General features: G+C 40.4%; 1 protein-coding gene and 1 long non-coding RNA gene across 4 annotated transcripts in view; one reads left to right on the top strand and one right to left on the bottom strand.

The window, feature by feature from the left end:
- tbc1d4 (TBC1 domain family, member 4) overlaps positions 1–22,094 on the top strand; it is a 158,389-nt gene that overhangs the window by 19,786 nt on the left and 116,509 nt on the right. The window contains exon 1 of one of the 3 annotated variants that reach the window (XM_029666394.2): positions 9,609–9,688. The exons of the other annotated variants lie outside the window; for them this stretch is intronic. Within the exon in view, the coding sequence (XP_029522254.1) occupies positions 9,647–9,688 (42 nt within the window). The 5' untranslated portion in view covers positions 9,609–9,646. Of the gene's footprint in view, positions 1–9,608; positions 9,689–22,094 lie in introns of those variants that run through there. 3 annotated transcript variants of the gene reach the window in all.
- On the bottom strand, positions 1,609–9,155 carry LOC135574746 (uncharacterized). Its single transcript, XR_010465646.1, has 2 exons — positions 8,552–9,155; positions 1,609–2,061 (listed from the first exon to the last, which is right to left on the bottom strand). It is a non-coding gene; the product is annotated as an uncharacterized LOC135574746 (long non-coding RNA).

Genomic DNA, 22,094 nt, shown 5'->3' with positions numbered 1-22,094 from the left:
AAGTCCCCAGTGAGACACCATGGGAGAATGGAGGGATGTTTTACTAGAGGAAATGGCAGAATTATATTTTCTGGGGAAAGATGTGTGGCTCTCTGAAGGGTGGAATTGATGAGTGTTGGAATAATTATATACACAAATGTACAGTATAAATGTTTGAGGTCCTCCAATCAGGAGTGGGAATATTATATATTTTGCGTTTCTCTTTTTATGTCTTGTGTTTTGGTTTCATGCTGTGGGTGCGCTCGCTTCCATGCCTGCCCGGGTATCGGGAAGATACCTCGCCCTTGGAAGATACCTTTGGGCTGGGGGTGGTGCTTTGCCGGCGGGTAGCGGTGCGCGCAGCCATTTATATTGTCTGTGTATGTATTGTTATTTTAAATGAAGAGAAGAAACACAGGAAGAAAGCGTGCAGACTCACTGTGCTTTTCAAAACAGCCCCGCCTCCATGAACCTTTGACACAGTAAGAAGTTGGCAAGGATGTTGCAGTTGTTTTTTTTACGGTGGTTTTTACAATAGTGGAACACTAGTGACTTGAAATTCCCTGCAAATGATTTATAATATTTAGTTTAAGTAATCCACTAAATAACTAAAACTTTCCTTTATATTCTGACATTTTAAAGTGGGAGATTTTTTCTTTTTTTACTCAATCTCACTAGTCATAACCCGATGGACAAGCCATTTTCATGGTATTTTTTTTTTTTTCTTTTTACAATATAACTGTCCTACATATGTTTTATTAACAATAAAACACAAATTAAAACAAACATTTTTTGTGTTATTATCCAACATTTTTTTATTATCTTGGTGTTTAAGTAGGGGGACAGGAAAGCCACCATTTACATAGAATGACCCCTATATGGTATATTCCCCCAAGCATAGTCAAAGTATGTGTAGGCTCATTAAAGGAATACTCCAGTATTTTGGCAATGAGAGTCAGATTAACTCGTGGATACTGTTTTTTTTTATATCACTGCATGCAGTTTGAAGGAAGGAACTTATCGGAAGGCTATGGTAACTGCTAGCATGCTAGTGGATACCATATACTTACAGGCATTGTGCCGATGCTAGTTAGCATTGGCTCGCAAAACGACTTAATACTGGATGCAGAGGCAACCTAAAAATGGTATCAACGAGTTAATCTGACTCTGGGGAAGTAGATAAAAGGCTTCATTGCCAACATCCCGAAGTATCCCTTTAAAGCTAATTAAAGCATGCTGGAGCGGCATGTACTAAATAACAGGCTCTCTGTTTCTTTACTCAACATAGATCTATTATTGGCCCGGCAGCAACAGTGTGTTAATCAGGGATGTGCACACATCTCTTGTTCATTCTTGGACCACTGGGTGACCCTTAGCATGGAATCCACCTTCTGCTGTGTCCCTGGGTCTGTCCTGTTCTATTCTTTTTCTGACCCAGTCAACTCAAGGTCCCGGTGACACCTGGGCTGCCTAGTTTAGTCCCCCAAGTCAAATGTGATGAGGTTGGTGCTAAAACCACTGACCCAGAATGGCTGTGGTCATCATAATGTGACTAAATTGTGACTAACAATGTAGGCTATTGTGTGTAGATTGCTAGTCAAGTAAGACACATCTCTTTGCTAGTCAAAGTAGATTGCTGAGGATTTTTATTTAATCAATTTTATAATAAGGCTGTAATGTAACAAAGTGGAAAAAGTCCATGGGTCTGAATACCTTCTGAAAACACTATGTATGTATGCATACAGTACCAGTCAAATTTGAACACACCTACTCATTCAAGTTATTTTTATTTTTTACTATTTTCTACATTGTAGAATAATAGTGAAGACATCAAAACTATGAAATAACACATGGACTAACCAAAAAAGTGTTAAACAAATCTAAATGTATTTGAGATTCTTCAAAGTAGCCACTCTTTGCCCTGATGACAGCTTCTGCCTCTGCAGTCCAACTCATCCCAAACCATCTATTGGGTTGAAGTCTGGTGATTTGTGGAGGCCAAGTCATCTGATGCAGCATTCCATCACTCTCCTTCTTGGTCAAATAGTCCTTACACAGCCTGGAGGTGTGTTGGGTCATTGCCTGTTGAAAACAAATGATGGTCTCATTAAGCGCAAACCAAATGGGATGGCGTATCCCTGCAGAATGCTGTGGTAGCCATGCTGGTTAAGTGTACCCTGAATTCTAAATAGATCACTAGTGTCACCAGCAAAGCACCATCACACCACCTCCTCCATGCTTCAGGGTGGGAACTACACATGCAGAGGTCATCCGTTCACCTACTCTGTGTCTCACAAAGACACAGCGATTGGAACCAAAAATGTCAAATTTGGAATTTGAGTATCCGGAGCATCACCATTTGTGAGTTTGGTTACAGGCTCAAAATGGCCAGAAACAAAGCACTTTCTTCTGAAACTCGTCAGTCTATTCTTGTTCTGAGAAATGAAGGCTATTCCATGCGAGAAATTGCCAAGAAACTGAAGATCTTGTACAACGCTGTCTACTATTCCCTTCACAGAACAGCATAAATGGTCTCTAACCAGAATAGGAGTGGGAGGCCCTGGTGCACAACTGAGCAAGAGGACAAGTACATTAGATAAACAGACACCTCACAAGTCCTCAACTGACAGCTTCATTAAATAGTACCAGCAAAACACCAGTCTCAACTAGAGGTCAACCGATTATGATTTTTCAACTCCGATACCGATTTATTGGAGGACCCAAAAAAAAAGCCGATGCCGATTTAATCGGCCGATTTTTAATTTAATTTATTTGTAATAATGACAATTAAAACAATATTGAATGAACACTTATTTGACTTAATATAATACATCAATATAATCAATTTAGCCTCAAATAAATAATGAAACCATGTTCAATTTGATTTAAATAATGCAAAAACAAAGTGTTGGAGAAGAAAGTAAAAGTGCAATATGTGCCATGTAAGAAAGCTAACGTTTACGTTCCTTGCTCAGAATATGAGAACATATGAAAGCTGGTGGTTCCTTTTAACATGAGACTTCAATATTCCCAGGTAAGAAGTTTTAGGTTGTAGGAATTATAGGACTATTTCTCTCTCTACCATTTGTGTTTCATATCTTTGACTATTGTATGTTCTTATAGGCATTTTAGTATTGCCAGTGTAACAGTATAGCTTACGTCCCTCTCCTTGCCGCTACCTGGGCTCGAACCATGAACACATCGACAATGGCCAACTTCAAAGCAGCGTTACCCATGCAGAGCAAGGGAAACAACTACTCCAAGTCTCAGAGCGAGTGATGTTTGAAACGCTGTTAGCGCGCACCCCGCTAACTAGCTAGCCATTTGACATCGGTTACACCAGCCTAATCTCAGTAGTTGATAGGCTTGAAGTCATAAACAGTGCAATGCTTGAAGCATTGCGAAGAGCTGCTGGCAAAATGCACGAAAGTGCTGTTTGAATGAATGCTTACGAGCCTGCTGGTGCCTACCATCGCTCAGTCAGACTGCTCTATCAAATCATAGACTTGGTTATAACATAACACACAGAAATACGAGCCTTAGGTCATTAATATGGTCGAATCCGGAAACTATCATCTCAAAAACAAAGTTTATTCTTTCAGTGAAATACGGAACCTTTCCGTATTTCATCTAAGGGGTGGCATCCATTAGTCTAAATACTCCTGTTACATTGCACAACATTCAATGTTATGTCGTAATTACGTAAAATTCTGGCAAATTAGTTTGCAACGAGCCAGGTGGCCCCAACTGTTGCATATACCCTGACTCTGCGTGCAATGAACGCAAGAGAAGTGACACAATTTCACCTGGTTAACCTCTTGAATCTAGGGGGCACTATTTTCATTTTTGGAAAAACAACGTTCCCAAAGTAAACGGGCTATTTTGTCAGGACAAGATGCTAGAATATGCATATAATTGACAGCTTAGGATAGAAAACACCTAAAGTTTCCAAAACTGTAAAAATATTGTCTGTGAGTATAACAGAACTGATATTGCAGGCGAAAGCCTGAGAAAAATCCAATCAGGAAGGGGGCTCTTATTTAGAAAGCTCTGCGTTCCTATGTGTCCCTATTGAGCAGTGAATGAGATATCAACCAGATTCCTTTTTTCTATGGCTTCCATAATGTGTCTAGTGTCACAATACATAGTTTCAGGCTTTTATTTTGAAAAATGAGCCTGAACGTCAACATTGCGTCAGTGGTCAGCTGAAGTCTCTGTGTTTTGTGCGTAAAGGACAAATGCGGCTATTGTTTCTCTCTATCCTACTAAGAAGCCACCAGTCCCGGTTGATATATTATCTAATAGATATTTGAAAAACACCTTGAGGATTGATTATAAACAACCTTTGCCATGTTTGTCGATATTATGGAACTAATTTGGAATACTTTTTGGAGTTGTAGTGACCGCAATTTCCGGTCGATTTCTCAGCCAAAATGTGAAGAACAAACAGAGCTATTTCGTCTACAAAAATAATATTTTTGGAAAAAAGGAACATTTGCTGTCTAACTGGGAGTCTCGTGAGTGAAAACATCCAAAGGTAAACAATTTAATTTGATTGCTTTTCTGATTTTCTTGACCAGGTTGCCTGCTGCTATCTAGTCATAATGCTATGCTAGGCTATCGATAAACTTACACAAATGCTTGTCTTGCTTTGGCTGTAAAGCATATTTTCAAAATCTGAGAAGACAGTTAGGTACTTGTTGGAGCTAAACGTCACAGCCCTTTTTGCCGCTAACCTGGATTTCTTTTTGCTAAATATGCAGGTTTAAAAATATATACTTCGCACTGCATCGATTATATGCAACGCAGGACACGCTAGATAAACTATTAATATCATCAACCATGTGGTAGTTAACTAGTGATTATGATTGATTGTTTTTATAAGATAAGTTTCATGCTAGCTAGCAACTTACCCTGGCTTCTTACTGCATTTGCGTAACAGGCAGGCTCCTTCCTCGTGAGGCAGGTGGTTTAGAGCGTTGGACTAGTTAACCGTAAGGTTGCAAGATTGAATCCCTGAGCCGACAAGGTACAAACTGTCGTTCTGCCCCTGAACAGGCAGTTAACCCAACGTTCCTAGGCCGTCATTGAAATTATGAATGTGTTCTTAACTGACTTGCCAAGTTAAATAAAGGTGTAAAAAAAAAAAAAAAATCTCCAGACCTGAACCCCATTGAAAACCTCTGGATTGTGATCAAGAGGAAGCTGGATGTTCACAAGCCATCAATCAAAGCCAAGCTGCTTGAATTTTTGCGCCAGGATGGCATAAGTCACCCAACATCAATGTGAAAGACTGGTGGAGAGCATGCCAAGACGCATGAAAGCTGTGATTTGAAAATCAGGTTTATTCCACCAAATATTGATTTCTGTACTCTTCCTAAGTTAAAACATTAGTATTGTGCTTTTTATAAATGAATATTAACTTATTTTCTTTGCATTATTTGAGGTCTGACAACACTGCATCTTTTTTGTTATTTTGACCAGTTGTCATTTTACAAATTACTGGTTCTCAATCCTGGTCCCGGCGACCCAAATGGGTGCACATTTCTGTTTTTGCCCTAGTCATCAATGCCTTTTGATGAGTTTTTGATTTGAATCGGCTGTGTAGTGCTAGGGCAAAAACAGAAATGTGCACCCCTTTGGTTCCCCGGGACCAGAATTGAGAACCAGCGCTCTATATTAGAACATTTTCATTTGGGAGAAATGTTGTCAGTAGTTTATAGAATAAAACAAAAATGTTAATTTTACTCAAACGCATACCTATACATACTAAAACCAGAGAAACTGATAATTTTGCAGTGGTCTCTTCATTTTTTCCAAAGCTTTATATGTGAAGACCAACATAATCAATACAGATGTTTTAAATTAAAAAAACTTTAAAACTTTAACTTTAAAAAAAATGTGTAGTAGGTCGTGTATATAGTGCCTTCGGAATATAATTATTTTTGATTCACTGGCCTTAATGTAATACTCCATAATGTCAAAGAGGAATTATGATATTAGAAATGTTTACAAACTAATTAAAAATGGAATGCTGAAATGTCTTGCGTCAATAAGTATTCAACTCCTTTGTTATGGCAAGCTTAAATAAGTTCAGGAGTTGCTTTAACAAGTCACAATAAATTGCATGGACTCATTATGTGTGCAATATTAGTGTTTTAACATGATTTTGAATGACTACCTCATCTCTGTACCCCACAAAAACAATTATCAGTAAGGTCCCTCAGTTGAGCAGTGAATTTCAAACACAGATTCAACCACAAAGACCAGGAAGCTTTTCCAATGCCCCACATAGAAGGGTAAAGAAAAAAGCAGACGTTCAATATCCGTATGAGTTATACTTTGGATGGTGCATCAATGCACCCAGTGACTACACAGATGCAGGCGTCCTTCCTAACTCCATTCTTCATATTCTCAAGCATAGTGTTGGCTGCATCATGTTATGGGTATGCTTGTAAACGTTATGGACTGGGAGGTTTTCCAGGATAAAGAACCATTCATTCTCGCTGTCAATAATTCTACTGTTGTAACTAGGGTTGGGCGATATCTAGATATTCATAGTGTCCTATCGTCCTTCTCTCACACTGGGTTTTATGTCATTACCGGCTTAGTACACAAGGGTTGGCACAAAAAACGCAAAGCCCATTGGGTATCTATTACCAGAATGCTACTAAAATTAGCACAAATAATAGTGAATTTCTAATGGCGGCTGCTTGCTGAATATGTTAACGAGCGCATTTTGAAAATAAACTAATTGCAAAGACAGGCAGCCCCGCTCCTAAAGTTATACATATATACAGTTTAAGTCAGAAGTTTACATACACTTAGGTTGAAGTCATTAAAACTAGTTTTTCAACCACTCCACACATTTCATGTTAACAAACTATAGTTTTGGCAAGTCTTTTAGGACATCTACTTTCGTGCATGACACAAGTAATTTTCCCAACAATTGTTTGCAGACAGATTATATTTCTTGTAATTCTCTGTATCACAATTCCAGTGGGTCAGAAGTTTACATACACTAAATTGACTGTGCCTTTAAACAGCTTGGAAAATTCTATAAAATTATGTCATGGCTTTAGAAGCTTCTGATAGGCTAATTGACATCATTTTAGTCAATTGGACATGTACCTGTGGATGTATTTCAATGCCTACTTACAAACTCGGTGCCTCTTTTACTTGACATAATGGGAAAATCAAAATAAATCAGCCAAGACCTCAGGAAAACAATTGTAGACCTCCACAAGTCTGGTTCATCCTTGGGAACAATTTCCAAATGCCTGAAGGTATCATGTTCATCTGTACAAACAATATTAAGCAAGTATAAACACCATGGGACCACGCAGCCGTCATAACGCTCAGGAAGGAGACGCGCTCTGTCTCCTAGAGATGAACGTTCTTTGGTGCGAAAAGGGCAAAACAATCCCAGAACAGCCAATGACCCTGTGAAGATGCTGGAGGAAACGGGTACAAAAGTATCTATATCCACAGTACAACGAGTCCTATATCGACATAACCTGATTGGCTGCTCAGCAATTGGGAGGCTTGCAAGCTGAAGAACACCATCCCAACCGTGAAGCACGGGGGTGGCAGCATCACGTTGTGGGGTTGCTTTGCTGCAGGAGGGACTGGTGCACTTCACAAAATAGATGGCATCATGAGGTGGGAAATTATGGGCATATATTGAAGCGACATCACAAGACATCAGTCAGAATGTTAAAGCTTGGTCACAAATGGGTCTTCCAAATGGACAATGACCCCAAGCATACTTCCAAGTTGTGGCAAAACGGCTTAAGGACAACAAAGTCAAGGTATTGGAGTGGCCATCACAAAGCCCTGACCTCAATACTATAGAACATTTGTGGGCAGAACTGAACAAGCGTGTGCGAGCAAGGAGGCCTACAATCCTTACTTAGTTACACTAACCTAAGACAGGGCATTTTTACTCTGATTAAATGTCAGGAATTGTGAAACTGAGTTTAAATGTATTTGGCTCAGGTGCATGTGATCTTCCGACTTCAACTGTATGTAGTAGAAAGCGATGGGTGAGAAGAAGCCTACATAACCAACCCATAAAGTAAACATTTGAACATCCATATATTGCCAGCTATGTAAACTTAAACATTGATTTATCCTGCAATTGATGTTGTTCAATTGGTAACATACATTTTTGTTGTCTTCTAATGCCTCTTAAGGGGAAAGTAATCTAAAAATAATGTATTGTAATCAGATTGTTACTGAGTTTGGGTAATCCAAAAGTTACGTTACAGATTACAATTTTGGACAGGTAACTGTAACAGATTACATTTAGGAAGTATTATTATTTGGTCCTCAAATACATATAATCATTAAATCTCTAGCAGTAGTGCTACAGTACTGCCCCTCGAGGGTGGTGATGTGTGTCTCGTGGTAACCTAACTTTTCCCTCCAGATCAATAATGCGAGTTGGATTTGCACTGATTTGTAGGGATAATTCCAGATTAAATCGAGCGTTCATGTCCTCTTCCAATTTCTTGATATCTGATAGTTGTTGAAGGCTCTGGGGGTTCAGGCACTTTGCCGTCTTTCTTACCTGGTTGTTTTTGGATGAATTAGTCTCCCCTTGGCCGTGTTTCTCATAGTCGGAGAAGCGTCTACTCCATGTGGTGCTCTCTAGAACCCCCCTTTTTGGACACATATTTAGCCCCTTATTTTTGTTTCCACAAAACTACCTCCGTACTTCCATTAATTTGTATAGGTTACCGTCAGACGAGTCCAGTGAGTCTCATCTTTCCGTAGGCTCATCTTTCAGACGCGACAGACGTTTTCATTAGAAAGATTTTTGTAACGTCTCATGGTCTGACAAACACCACCTTCCACCGCAGATGCAGGAGGCCGATATAGGCAGATGTGGTGGATTGACACGCAGCCCTTGTAAAAAAAATAAAAAACACGTCTCAAGCTTAAACTGATGGATTTTGATAGGGATTTTTTTTATTATGTTACTTAGATTTACGCACAGGTGAATCAATAGTCTCTTAATAAAGGATTAAAGGTTGTATCCAATCCCTTCTCTCTTCCCTTGGAGCTACAGCCTACTGCTGTAGACTAGACTAAACCTAGGGAACAAGTGTCTCCACTTCACTGCCTGGGGATTGGGTTCACTGCAAATAATTAATGAAATGAAATGGTGGCACAGCGTTACTTTACCTATGAATAACAAACAAACTGTTAAACTGACGTCCTGTATCATGTTTTCTTTTTTGGCCTAGAGGTGCTAGACAAATCATGGCTTACCAAGGCCATATAGGCTAGCAGTGATTCCACCCCCCTCCCACAGAGCTATTTTGGGCTCAGAATTGCCCAAGGCTGTCAGCTAAGTTCATGTCAAAAAAAGCAATCTCTGCATCTTTGACTGGATAATTTTGAAGCTCTTTGATTTGAAGGTCTTTGAACATCTTTATTAGAGGAAGGGTTGTGAAACTAGACACCAGGCAACATAGAGAATATTCCGTATTCTCTCTAGACAGACGGGTTTGCCTCCCACAATGTACCAATGTTCCAGCGTACATGTCTGTACTTAGACCAACGTGGCAGAGAGCAAAGGGCAGAGCTAGGACGTGTGCCGGAAATCCGCCCAGAGCCCATCTGTTCATGTTATTTGTAAACATTCCTGGTAGCTAGCTAAATGGAGCTCGTGGAGGATATTTTATCTGTGTGTGTTTTGCAAGTGAGTAGTTTGCATGCGGCATTACAAGCTTACAACCACTTACTGCCTGTGGCAAAACATTTGCAGAGCCATCTGTGTGGGCATTGTCTGCCTGTTTCCAATTTTTAAACCCTGCCTACCCAAACTTGTGATTTGTTGGAAGAGTTGTCTGTCTGAAGGACACCCTGACCAAATTGGCCAAGACGCAATCCAAGTGCTGTTGCCCTAGGTCTGTGATTTCCTAGACCAGTGATCATAGATTAAGCTGTGGGACGATTTTTAGTCTTGAGTGGATGGTAACATACTGTAAGGGTGTGTTCAGTCTCTGGTCTGTTGCATGTAGAATATAACCTAGCCTGTTCATCAAATTTTATATTCATGGCATCGATGTCGCTGGGATACAGAGGTCCAGTATCTTTGGGCTAATTTTGCGAGCACGGTGTAGCCTACTCATTTTTGTCTCCTATTATGAAATTACACTAGACTACATGTAGCCTTTATTGATTCTACTTCTCAGACATAATGTAACGTGGCCCCTTGAAAGTGCCTCGGCTATGTTTGTCCGTCTGTTAGTTGTTAGGCTACACTATAGATGTTTAAATGCCAATACAAAATCTTCTCTGGAGATATGAACGGGCATTTTACTTGTCTGCAAAGGAATGTGGCTTCTGTTCAACTTAATAAAAAACATGTTTTCCCATCTCAAGAGGTTAAAAAGAAAATGACTAAGTGCCTTTTTAATTGCCAAATAAAGTAAGATGTTTGACCGAAAGAGGGTTGATGATTTCATCGTAAATCAGCCATTACTCCCCAGGGGGAATGGAAGCTTCTTGTATGCAACATGGAGGGGCAATTGAATGTAAGCTTCACATTTGATTTTTGTTAACACTTTATTTGACACCTAGTGTCATAACACATTATGTGTTCATAACCATGTCATAACAGCTGACATATACATATCATGATCATATTATGACAAGTTATTTAGACCTGTTGTGACAGGCCTTATTTTATGGCTGGTTATGACACCTACATAAGTGTCAAAGCTAGAGGTCGACCGATTTGATCGGAATGGCCGATTTAATTAGGGCCGATTTCAAGTTTTCAAAACAATCGGAAATCGGTATTTTTGGGTGCCGATTTGCCAATTTTAATAAATTAATAAATGTTATTATTTTTTTATTTTCACATCTTTATTTAACTAGGCAAGTCAGTTAAGAACACATTCTTATTTTCAATGACGGCCTAGGAACGGTGGATTAACTGCCTCGTTCAGAGCAGAAAGACAGATTTTCACCTTGTCAGCTCGGGGATCCAATCTTGCAACCTTACAGTTAACTAGTCCACCGCAATAACGACCTGCCTCTCTCTCGTTGCACTCCACAAGGAGACTGCCTGTTACGCAAATGCAGTAAGCCAAGTTAAGTTGCTAGCTAGCATTAAACTTATCTTATAAAAAACAATCAATCATAATCACTAGTTAACTACACATGGTTGATGATATTACTAGATATTATCTAGCGTGTCCTGTGTTGCATATAATCTGACTGAGCATACAAGTATCTAAGTATCTGACTGAGCGGTGGTAGGCAGATGCAGGCACGTAAACATTCATTCATTTCGTGCGTTTTGCCAGCAGCTCTTCGTTGTGCGTCAAGCGTTGCGCTGTTTATGACTTCAAACCTATCAACTCCCGAGATGAGGCTGGTGTGACTGGAGTGAAATGGCTGGCTAGTTCGCGCGCTAATAGCGTTTCAAACTTCACTCGCTCTGAGCCTTAGGGTGGTTGTTTCCCTTGCTCTGCATGGGTAATGCTGCTTCGATGTGGTGGCTGTTGTCGTTGTGTTGCTGGTTCGAGCCCAGGGAGGAGCGAGGAGAGGGACGGAAGCTATTCTGTTACACTGGCAATACTAAAGTGCCTATAAGAACATCCAATAGTCAAAGGTTAATGAAATACAAATGGTATAGAGAGAAATAGTCCTATAATAACTACAACCTAAAACTTCTTACCTGGGAATATTGAAGTCTCATGTTAAAAGGAACCACCAGTTTTCATATGTTTTCATGGCACATATTGCACTTTTACTTTCTTCTCCAACACTTTGTTTTTGCATTATTTAAACCAAATTGAAAATGTTTCACTTTATTTGACGCTAAATTGATTTTATTGATGTATTATATTAAGTTAAAATAAGTGTTAATTCAGTATTGTTGTAATTGTCATTATTAGAAATACATTTTTACATCGTCCGATTAATCGCTATCGGCTTTTTTGGTCCTCCAATAATCGGTATCGTTATCGGCGTTGAAAAATCATAATCGGTCGAACTCTAGTCAAAACCCACAAAACCTACCACAGAAGGCAAAACAATTCCATTGCCTACTTGTCAACAGTATTTTTATGTTAAATACATTTCCATATAAATTACATTATTGAATTATCATAGTAATTGCGCAGACATTGATGTCAGACATGTACCTACCCCAATTCTCTGTTGCTGATACTGGGATGAATGCTGCGGCAGATTTCAGGAGCAGGACAACACACCCTCTTTTTGACTGATGACTTGGGCTGTTATGGCGACCGTATTACCGCCACACGAGCCATTAAGGCAGTCAAATTCCACAACTGCTTAGTCACGGTAATTCAGCTTCTCCAAGCACTGATGCTGCTGTTGGTCATTAGTAGCCTACCAAACTTGCTAACTACCTGGTACTCAGCACTATTATCCCTCAAATCTAATCAAACACTTCATGTGAGTTCACATGTAAAAAACGCACCTTTTATAATTAAAGCACTACATTTCCCCGCTAATGGAACATTCACGCTTATAGCCTAATGCCGTGGGTGCATTGCTGTGCTTTATACTGTGAAGAAATATCCTAATAGTTTATCAACATTGCGTTTTAAGTTTTTTTGATTCTAGTGGTTGTATTAATTTGGGATCAATTGCATCCCACAACTGTCCCAGACTATGTTTGGAATATTTTTTTCTGGCATAGAATAGGTCAACTTTTGTACTATAGATTGATATACGCTAGTGCTTTTGCTGTTTTTTAGGCCTATTCGTCTTGTTGGCTGACAAAGTAAATGTGGACAGTTCTTCCAATGTCTTCAATATGCACCTTGCAATTGGAAAACAACATGCTCAGTTGCATCCCGATGTGTCTGTCTTCACTTGTAGCCTGTGAGAAACACCCGATCACGTGATGAGAGAGGATGTGAGTGAGAGGTGCTTCGGAGCACGCAGCACTCGGGAAGAAGTGAACTATAATTATTATATTTAGATCAAGGGCACTGGCCTTAAAGGGCATGTTAAAAAAAATGAGTAGGCATTTACGGTGATGCCACTGGGAAATTGTGAATGAGAGACTAAGTGTTTACAGCCTGTGCAAAAACAAAGCAGAGCTCATGCCTTTCATGTGACTTTTTTCAAATCATCATTATAGTTGTCATGTAGCCTTACAATGTATTAAAAATCAAAACATATACAGTGGGGCAAAAAAGTATTTAGTCAGCCACCAATTGTGCAAGTTCTCCCACTTAAAAAGATGAGAGAGGCCTGTAATTTTAATCATAGGTACACTTCAACTATGACAGACAAAATGAGGAAAAACAATCCAGAAAATCACATTGTAGGATTTTTCATGAATTTATTTGCAAATTCTGGTGGAAAATAAGTATTTGGTCACCTACAAACAAGCTAGATTTCTTCCTCTCACAGACCTGTAACTTCTTCACAAGGCTCCTCTGTCCTGCACTCGTTACCTGTATTAATGGCACCTGTTTGAACCTCAAACAGTCACACTCCAAACTCCACTATGGCCAAGACCACTGATAATCTCCCTCGATCTGGGGTTCCACGCAAGATCTCACCCCGTGGGGTCAAAATGATCACAAGAACGGTGAGCAAAAATCCCAGAACCACATGGGGGGACCTAGTGAATGACCTGCAGAGAGCTGGGACCAAAGTAACAAAGCCTACCATCAGTAACACACTACGCCGCCAGGGACTCAAATCCTGCAGTGCCAGACGTGTCCCCCTGCTTAAGCCAGTACATGTCCAGGCCCGTCTGAAGTTTGCTAGAGAGCATTTGGATGATCCAGAAGAAGATTGGGAGAATGTCATATGGTCAGATGAAACCAAAATATAACTTTTTGGTAAAAGCTCAACTCGTTGTGTTGGGAGGACAAAGAATGCTGAGTTGCATCCAAAGAACACCATACCTACTGTGAAGCATGGGGTTGGAAACATCGTGCTTTGGGGCTGTTTTTCTGCAAAGGGACCAGGACGACTGATCCGTGTAAAGGAAAGAATGAATGGGGCCATGTATCGTGAGATTTGAGTGAAAACCTCCTTCCATCAGCAAGGGCATTGAAGATGAAACGTGGCTGGGTCTTTCAGCATGACAATGATCCCAAACACACCGCCCGGGCAACGAAGGAGGGGCTTCATAAGAAGCATTTCAAGGTCCTGGAGTGGCCTAGCCAGTCTCCAGATCTCAACCCCATAGAAAATCTTTGGAGGGAGTTGAAAGTCCGTGTTGCCCAGCAACAGCCCCAAAACATCACTGCTCTAGAGGAGATCTGCATGGAGGAATGGGCCAAAATACCAGCAACAGTGTGTGAAAACCTTGTGAAGACTTACAGAAAACGTTTGACCTCTGTCATTGCCAACAAAGGGTATATAACAAAGTATTGAGAAACTTTTGTTATAGACCAAATACTTATTTTCCACCATAATTTGCAAATAAATTCATAAAAAATCCTACAATGTGATTTTCTGGATTTCTTTTCTTATTTTGTTTGTCATAGTTGAAGTGTACCAATGATGGAAATTACAGGCCTCATCTTTTTAAGTGGGAGAACTTGCACAATTGGTGGCTGACTAAATGCTTTCTTGCCCCACTGTAGCTCATTGTTTGTAGAACTAAAGTTACATGAATAACTCTAAATGAAGCATATAGGAATAGCTATCTCTTTGTTAACCGCTCAACACAGAATAACCGCATGTGTGCACTCCCTCAAATATCCTTTATGTTATTCAGCTTTATTCAATTGTATTCTTCATACTATATAAATAATGCCACGGTATTCTAAGCAAGTCTTGTCTACTAAATTAACTAGTGTAGCCCACAGCCATATGGCATAGCCACATCGCGGCCTAACATCAGGACAAAATCCCAAAGTATCCTTTTAACTTATAAGCAGTGGCGTAGTACGCACCCACGCAAAGAGGAATTGATAATCATACCATCGGTATGTCCAACAGACCAACTCCCCCTCTTATCGGAGTTAAAGCGATAGGGTGTGTGCAGTACTGCAGATACAGGGAGGTTTTGTTTGGTTTAGCATTCATTCATTGCCACCTTAAACAAGTAGGCCAATTTGTTTGACCTTGGGTTGTGTTTCTGAAAAGCAGAAGCTTTTTTTAAGAGCTGGCCATTCAGTCGCCATTACCCCTGTGCTGTTGTGTCTGGCAGATTTAAGGCGGAATGCTGTTATCGATCGAGAGTTATTTTGTTCACACCACTCCATTTCTTCTACGCAGGCTGCCAGATGGAATGCATTCACATTTTCCTAGCATTTCCAAAAGGACAGACAGCGTTGACTTGTATGCCTCTGCATGGTGTAGTTTGGTTTAGTCGCTCTCTCCCTCTGTCCCCCCCCACACACCCTTCCCACTCAATCCCTATCTGGACTGGCTGCATCACCGCTTGATATGGCAACTGCTTGGCATCTGACCAACAGAGGGCAGTGCGCACTGGGCCGAGCTCCCTGCAATCCAGGACCTCTCTACCAGGTGGTGTCAGAAATGGGCACTAAAGTTGTCAGACTCCAGCCACCCAAGTCATAGACTGTTCTCTCTGCTACTGCACTGCAAGAGGTACCGATGCACCAAGTCTGGAACCAACAGGACCCCGAACAGTTTTGACCCCCAAGCCAGAAGAGTGCTACATAGTTAGTCCGGGTAGCTACTTGATTATCTGTATGGCCCTTTTTTTCAAACTTTTTTGACTCATCACATATGCTGCTGCTACTGTTTGTTTATTATCTTTCCTGTTGCCTAGTAACTTTATTCTTAGTTATATGTACGTACAGTATCTACCTCCATTACCTCGTACATCGACTCGGTACAGGTACCCAGTGTATATAACCAAGTTATTGTTACTCATTGTGTATTTATTATTACGTGTTATTACTTTTTATATGATCTTATTTTTCTCTGGATTGTTTGGAAGGGCCCGAGGAAGCATGCCACTGTTCGTCTACACCTGTTGTTTATCAAGCATGTGCTAAAAAAAAATGTGTTTGATTTCCCTGAGCCCTTACACTGCATTTTCCAATGTTTTTTGGCATGATGCCTCTGCTTATTTTGCCTCCAGCTTTGTGTGACACAATAGAGGAAGAAGACCGTTGACTTCAGTCTCTCATTTGTTCCAAAGTCTGTTGTATTTTTCCAGGTCTCGAGCCTTGTGTATATAGCCTTGTATAGTTGTCCTGTTCAGGTTGCGTCTATGTGAAAGCTGTTTCCTGGCTCACGGCCTAATTCTGGTTTGTCCCAGAATGATACATCTTGTTATTGTTCGTATTTTTATATTCTGTTTGTTCAACCTCATGCTTTTTCGGTGTGCAGATAAAGTATGGTTCACTTGAGAAGCACTAGGCCTACATTTGGCCACAGTACAGGATCCTTTCAATTGCCTAGTGTTTTTAACCATACTTTTTCTGAGGTCTTCAAACTCTTGGAACAACATGACAAGAAAATGAATGATGGGGCCTGTTTGCAAGTATGTGTAAGTCTTCCAGAGAAGGTTTGGAAATGTAAAAAGGGCCCCTTTCCTTGATAAAGCATGAGGCTGTACAAACAGAATATTAAAAGACACTTGAGCAGTGTGTATATATATATATATATATATATATGTATATATATATATATACTGTTTTCTATACTATTCTACTGTATCTTAGTCCGTTCTGCTCTGACATCGCTCGTCCATATATACAGTGGGGCAAAAAGTATTTAGTCAGCCAGCAATTGTGCAAGTTCTCCCACTTAAAAAGATGAGAGAGGCCTGTAATTTTAATCATAGGTACACTTCAACTATGACAGACAAAATGAGAAAAAACAATCCAGAAAATCACATTGTAGGATTTGTAATGAATTTATTTGCAAATTCTGGTGGAAAATAAGTATTTGGTCACCTACAAACAAGCAGGATTTCTGGCTCTCACAGACCTGTAACTTATTCTTTAAGAGGCTCCTCTGTCCTCCACTCGTTACCTGTATTAATGGCACCTGTTTGAACTTGTTATCACTATTGGGGCGGCAGGGTAGCCTAGTGGTTAGAGCGTTGGTCTTGTAACCGGAAGGTTGCAAGTTCAAACCCCCGAGCTGACAAGGTACAAATCTGTCGTTCTGCCCCTGAACAGGCAGTTAACCCACTGTTCCTAGGCCGTCATTGAAAATAAGAATTTGTTCTTAACTGACTTTCCTAGTTAAATAAAGGTAAAAAATAAAATAAGACACCTGTCCACAACCTCAAACAGTCACACTCCAAACTCCACTATGGCCAAGACCAAAGAGCTGTCAAAGGACACCAGAAACAAAATTGTAGACCTGCACCAGGCTGGGAAGACTGAATCTGCAATAGGTAAGCAGCTTGGTTTGAAGAAATCAACTGTGGGAGCAATTATTAGGAAATGGAAGACATACAAGACCACTGATAATCTCCCTCGATCTGGGGCTCCACGCAAGATCTCACCCCGTGGGGTCAAAATGATCACAAGAACGGTGGGCAAAAATCCCAGAACCACACGGGGTGACCTAGTGAATGACCTGCTGGGACCAAAGTAACAAAGCCTACCATCCACCAGTAACACACTACGGCGCCAAGGACTCAAATCCTGCAGTGCCAGACGTGTCCCCCTGCTTACGCCAGTACATGTCCAGGCCCGTCTGAAGTTTGCTAGAGAGCATTTGGATGATCCAGAAGAAGATTGGGAGAATGTCATATGGTCAGATGAAACCAAACTAGAACGTTTTGGTAAAAACTCAACTCGTCGTATTTGGAGGACAAAGAATGCTGAGTTGCATCCAAAGAACACCATACCCACTGTGAAGCATGGGGGTGGAAACATCATGCTTTGGGGCTGTTTTTCTGCAAAGGGACCGGGAAGACTGATCCGTGTAAAGCAGGGGTGTCAAAGTCAAATGGACGGAGGGCCAAATAAAAAAATCAGCTACAAGACGAGGGCCGGACTGTTCGAATGTTCATTGAAAATTTTTTAAATGACGCATATAGTCTAGTGAACCTAATTGAACCTACTGAAAACCTAACAAATATATTACAATATGATCAGATAAATAAAGCAATATTTTCTTATGGCTCTGTCAGTAATCTTTAATTTTCAACAGACACAAAAGACAAATTTCCTTTATATAAATATCCCCATAACATGAACATTAAATGAAAGAAACCGGTATTCAAGGCACCATCAGTAGACTATATTTTCTATTTTAGCAAAAGTGGGCTAAATTTACTTCAAAGAAAAAACAATAATAGCAATTTTCTATCATCCACTCAACTGAAATATTTTTAAAATATAATTGGATTGAAATACAAAAAAATAAAGTGCAAAAATCTATTAATCAAAAACAACACTTTGTTTAAGGAGAAGTAACATGCAGTGAAAACAAATATTAAATTTTAACTTTTAAACTTGAACTGAGTAAAAACTCTAAATATGTGATTGCACAGTAATGTTCACTTGTTTGAGGTTGAGGGTGATACTTGGTGGTGTCCCATCTTTTCCACAAGTTCATCAATGTTCGGGTAAGGCTCTGAGCTGAAGAAATCCTCAGAATTGAGTGGAGGTGTTCAGCAGTAAGTCGACTTCTGTGTGATGTTTTGTTCAGGTTCATCAAAGAAAACAGTTGTTCACACAGGTATGTGCTGCCAAACATAGACAACGTTTGAGCAGCCTGGATGCGCAGCTGGGGCATTGTGCCGGGAGGAAACGGGCGAACTCCGCAGCACCCACTGCCGCATATTTTGCCCTCAGTGCATCATTGCATTGGAGGTCAATCAACTCCATTTGGAGGTTTGGTGGTGAGCTTTCCACGTCAACAGCAAATGGGTTACCGAGCAGTTCCAACCTGCTTTTTTGTGCTTCAAAGTCAGCAAATCGGCGTCGAAAGTCAGCGGCAAGCATACCTATTTTATCAGCCAACTGTGTGCTCGGGAACGCACTGGTAGAGAGCTTCTCTTTCATGGTCTGGCAGCTGGGAAAGTGGCTCAAATTTTCTTTCCGCATCTGCGTCTCCCACAGAGTCAGTTTGGTTTTAAATGCCTTCACTGTACTGTACATATCAGAGATGACACGATCCCGACCCTGCAGCTGCAAGTTTATTGCATTCAGATGACTCGTAATGTCACACAGAAAAGCCATTTCACACAGAAACATTTCGTCTCGGAGTTGTGTTGTGTCTTTCCCTTTGCTGTCCAAGAACAGACAAATCTCCTCACGAAGCTGAAACATCTTTGAAGCACCTTTCCCTGGCTTAGCCATCGCACCTCTGTGTGATAAGGCAAATCACCATGCTCCGTTTCTAACTCCGTCAGAAATGCCTTGAACTGGCGGTGATTCAAACCTTTGGCTCTGATAAAGTTAACTGTGCGCGTGATGATGCTCATTACATGCTCCATTTTCAAGGCTTTACCGCACAACGCTTCCTGGTGTATGATACAATGATAAGCTGTCAGCTCACCTGTCGCGTTTTCCTCTTGCATCTTTTCCCGTATCTTCGCCACCAGTCCGCTCCTGTGTCCACACATCGCAGGTGCTCCGTCGGTTGTCAAACCCACGAGTTTTTCCCAAGGCAGCTCCATCTCATTTACACATCTTGACACCTCTTCATACAAATCATGCCCCGTAGTTGTGCCATGCATAGGACGTAAAGCCAAAAACTCCTCTGTCACGCTTAGGTTGGAGTCCACTCCGCGGATGAAAATTGACAACTGGGCAATGTCAGAAATGTCGGTGCTCTCATCCACAGCCAAGGAATATGCAATAAAATCTTTTCCCTTTTTCACAAGCTGCTCTTTTAGATTGATGGACAACTGGTCTACTCTCTCGGCAATGGTGTTTCTGCTCAGACTCACATTTAAAAAGAGTTGCCTTTTTTCTGGGCAAACTTCGTCACAAACTTTAATCATGCAGTTTTTGATGAAATCCCCCTCCGTAAATGGCCGGGCTGATTTAGCGATCTCTTCTGCCAAAATAAAACTGGCCTTGACAGCAGCCTGGCCTTGTGATTTGGCTTTTTGAACAGAGCCTGTCGAGATTTGAGGCCTCGTTTTAATTCCTCTGCCTTTTGTAGCCTTTGTTCCATGTCCATATTCTTGTTTTTGTCCGCGTGTTTCGTTTCATAATGTCGTCTCAGATTATACTCTTTCAGTACCGCCACACTTTCTCCACACAGAAGACACACAGGTTTTCCAGCTACCTTCGTGAACATATACTCCGACTCCCACCTTGTTTGAAACCCCGGTTCTCAGTATCCACCTTCCGTTTTGCCATTTTTGATGGGTATCTGAAAGTTAATTTTACTGTGATGCTGACGACTGCTGTGCCAATAAATATTGAAATGAAGCAGCCTACTGCTCGGTGCGTCACCTTTGCATTGTGGGAAATGTAGTATTGGTGCGTGTAAAAGATCTGCGGGCTGCCGGCTTGCTGCGGGCCGGTTCTAATAATAAATCAAGATCATCCCAGGGGCCGTAAAAAACCTTCTTGCGGGCCGGATGTGGCCCGCGGGCCTTGACTCTGACATATGTGGTGTAAAGGAAAGAATAAATGGGGCCATGTATTGTGAGATTTTGAGTGAAAACCTCCTTCCATCAGCAAGGGCATTGAAGATGAAAAGTGGCTGGGTCTTTCAGCATGACAATGATCCCAAACCCACTGCCCGGGCAACGAAGGAGTGGCTTCGTAAGAAGCATTTCAAGGTCCTGGAGTGGCCTAGCCAGTCTCCAGATCTCAACCCCATAGAAAATCTTTGGAGGGAGTTGAAAGTCCGTATTGCCCAGCAACAGCCCCCAAACATCACTGCTCTAGAGGAGATCTGCATGGAGGAATGGGCCAAAATACCAGCAACAGTGTGTGAAAACCTTGTGAAGACTTACAGAAAACGTTTGACCTCTGTCATTGCCAACAAAGGGTATATAACAAAGTATTGAGAAACTTTTGTTATAGACCAAATACTTATTTTCCACCATAATTTGCAAATAAATTCATAAAAAATCCTACAATGTGATTTTCTGGATTTCTTTTCTTATTTTGTTTGTCATAGTTGAAGTGTACCAATGATGGAAATTACAGGCCTCATCTTTTTAAGTGGGAGAACTTGCACAATTGGTGGCTGACTAAATGCTTTTTTGCCCCACTGTGTATATATATCTATATATATATATATATACTGTTTTCTGTACTATTCTAATGTATCTTAGTCTGTTCTACTCTGACATCGCTCGTCTATATATATATATATATATATATATATATATATATATATATATATTACTGTTTTCTATACTATTCTACTGTATCTTAGTCCGTTCCGTTCTGACATCGCTCGTCCATATATATACTGTTTTCTATACTATTCTAATGTATCTTAGTCCATTCTGCTCTGATATCGCTCGTCCATATATATATATATATATATATATACTGTTTTCTATACTATTCTACTGTATCTTAGTCCGTTCCGCTCTGACATTGCTCGTCCATATATATATATATTTATATTACTGTTTTCTATACTATTCTACTGTATCTTAGTCCGTTCTGCTCTGACATCGCTCGTCCATATATATATATATTTATATTACTGTTTTCTATACTATTCTACTGTATCTTAGTCCGTTCTGCTCTGACATCGCTCGTCCATATATATATATATTTATATTACTGTTTTCTATACTATTCTACTGTATCTTAGTCCGTTCCGCTCTGACATCGCTCATCCATATATATATATATATATACTGTTTTCTATACTATTCTACTGTATCTTAGTCTGTTCTGCTCTGACATCGCTTGTCCATATGTATATAGTCTCTTAATTCAGTCCTAAATGTATTGGGTATATGTTGTGTAATTTGTTAGATTACCACTTAGATATTACTGCATTGTCGGAGCTAGAAGCACAAGCATTTCGCTACACCCGCAATAACATCTGCTAATCACGTGTATGTGACCAATACCATTTGATTTGGTGAATGGATGATAGTTTCTGAAACACTGAGTCCTTTGCTGATGTGCAAAAGAAAGTGAATGAAAGAGATTCCAGCGAGGATACGGAGGTAAAACAGGTTGCCCATATTTTTAAGACCTGAGCTATTTAGTGTGTTTGTTTTT

Source organism: Oncorhynchus nerka, linkage group LG1 (genome assembly GCF_034236695.1).
Source record: "Oncorhynchus nerka isolate Pitt River linkage group LG1, Oner_Uvic_2.0, whole genome shotgun sequence".
Classification (NCBI taxonomy): domain Eukaryota; kingdom Metazoa; phylum Chordata; class Actinopteri; order Salmoniformes; family Salmonidae; genus Oncorhynchus; species Oncorhynchus nerka.
Note: the sequence above shows the minus strand (reverse complement) of the source record. Positions and strands in the feature narration are given on the sequence as shown.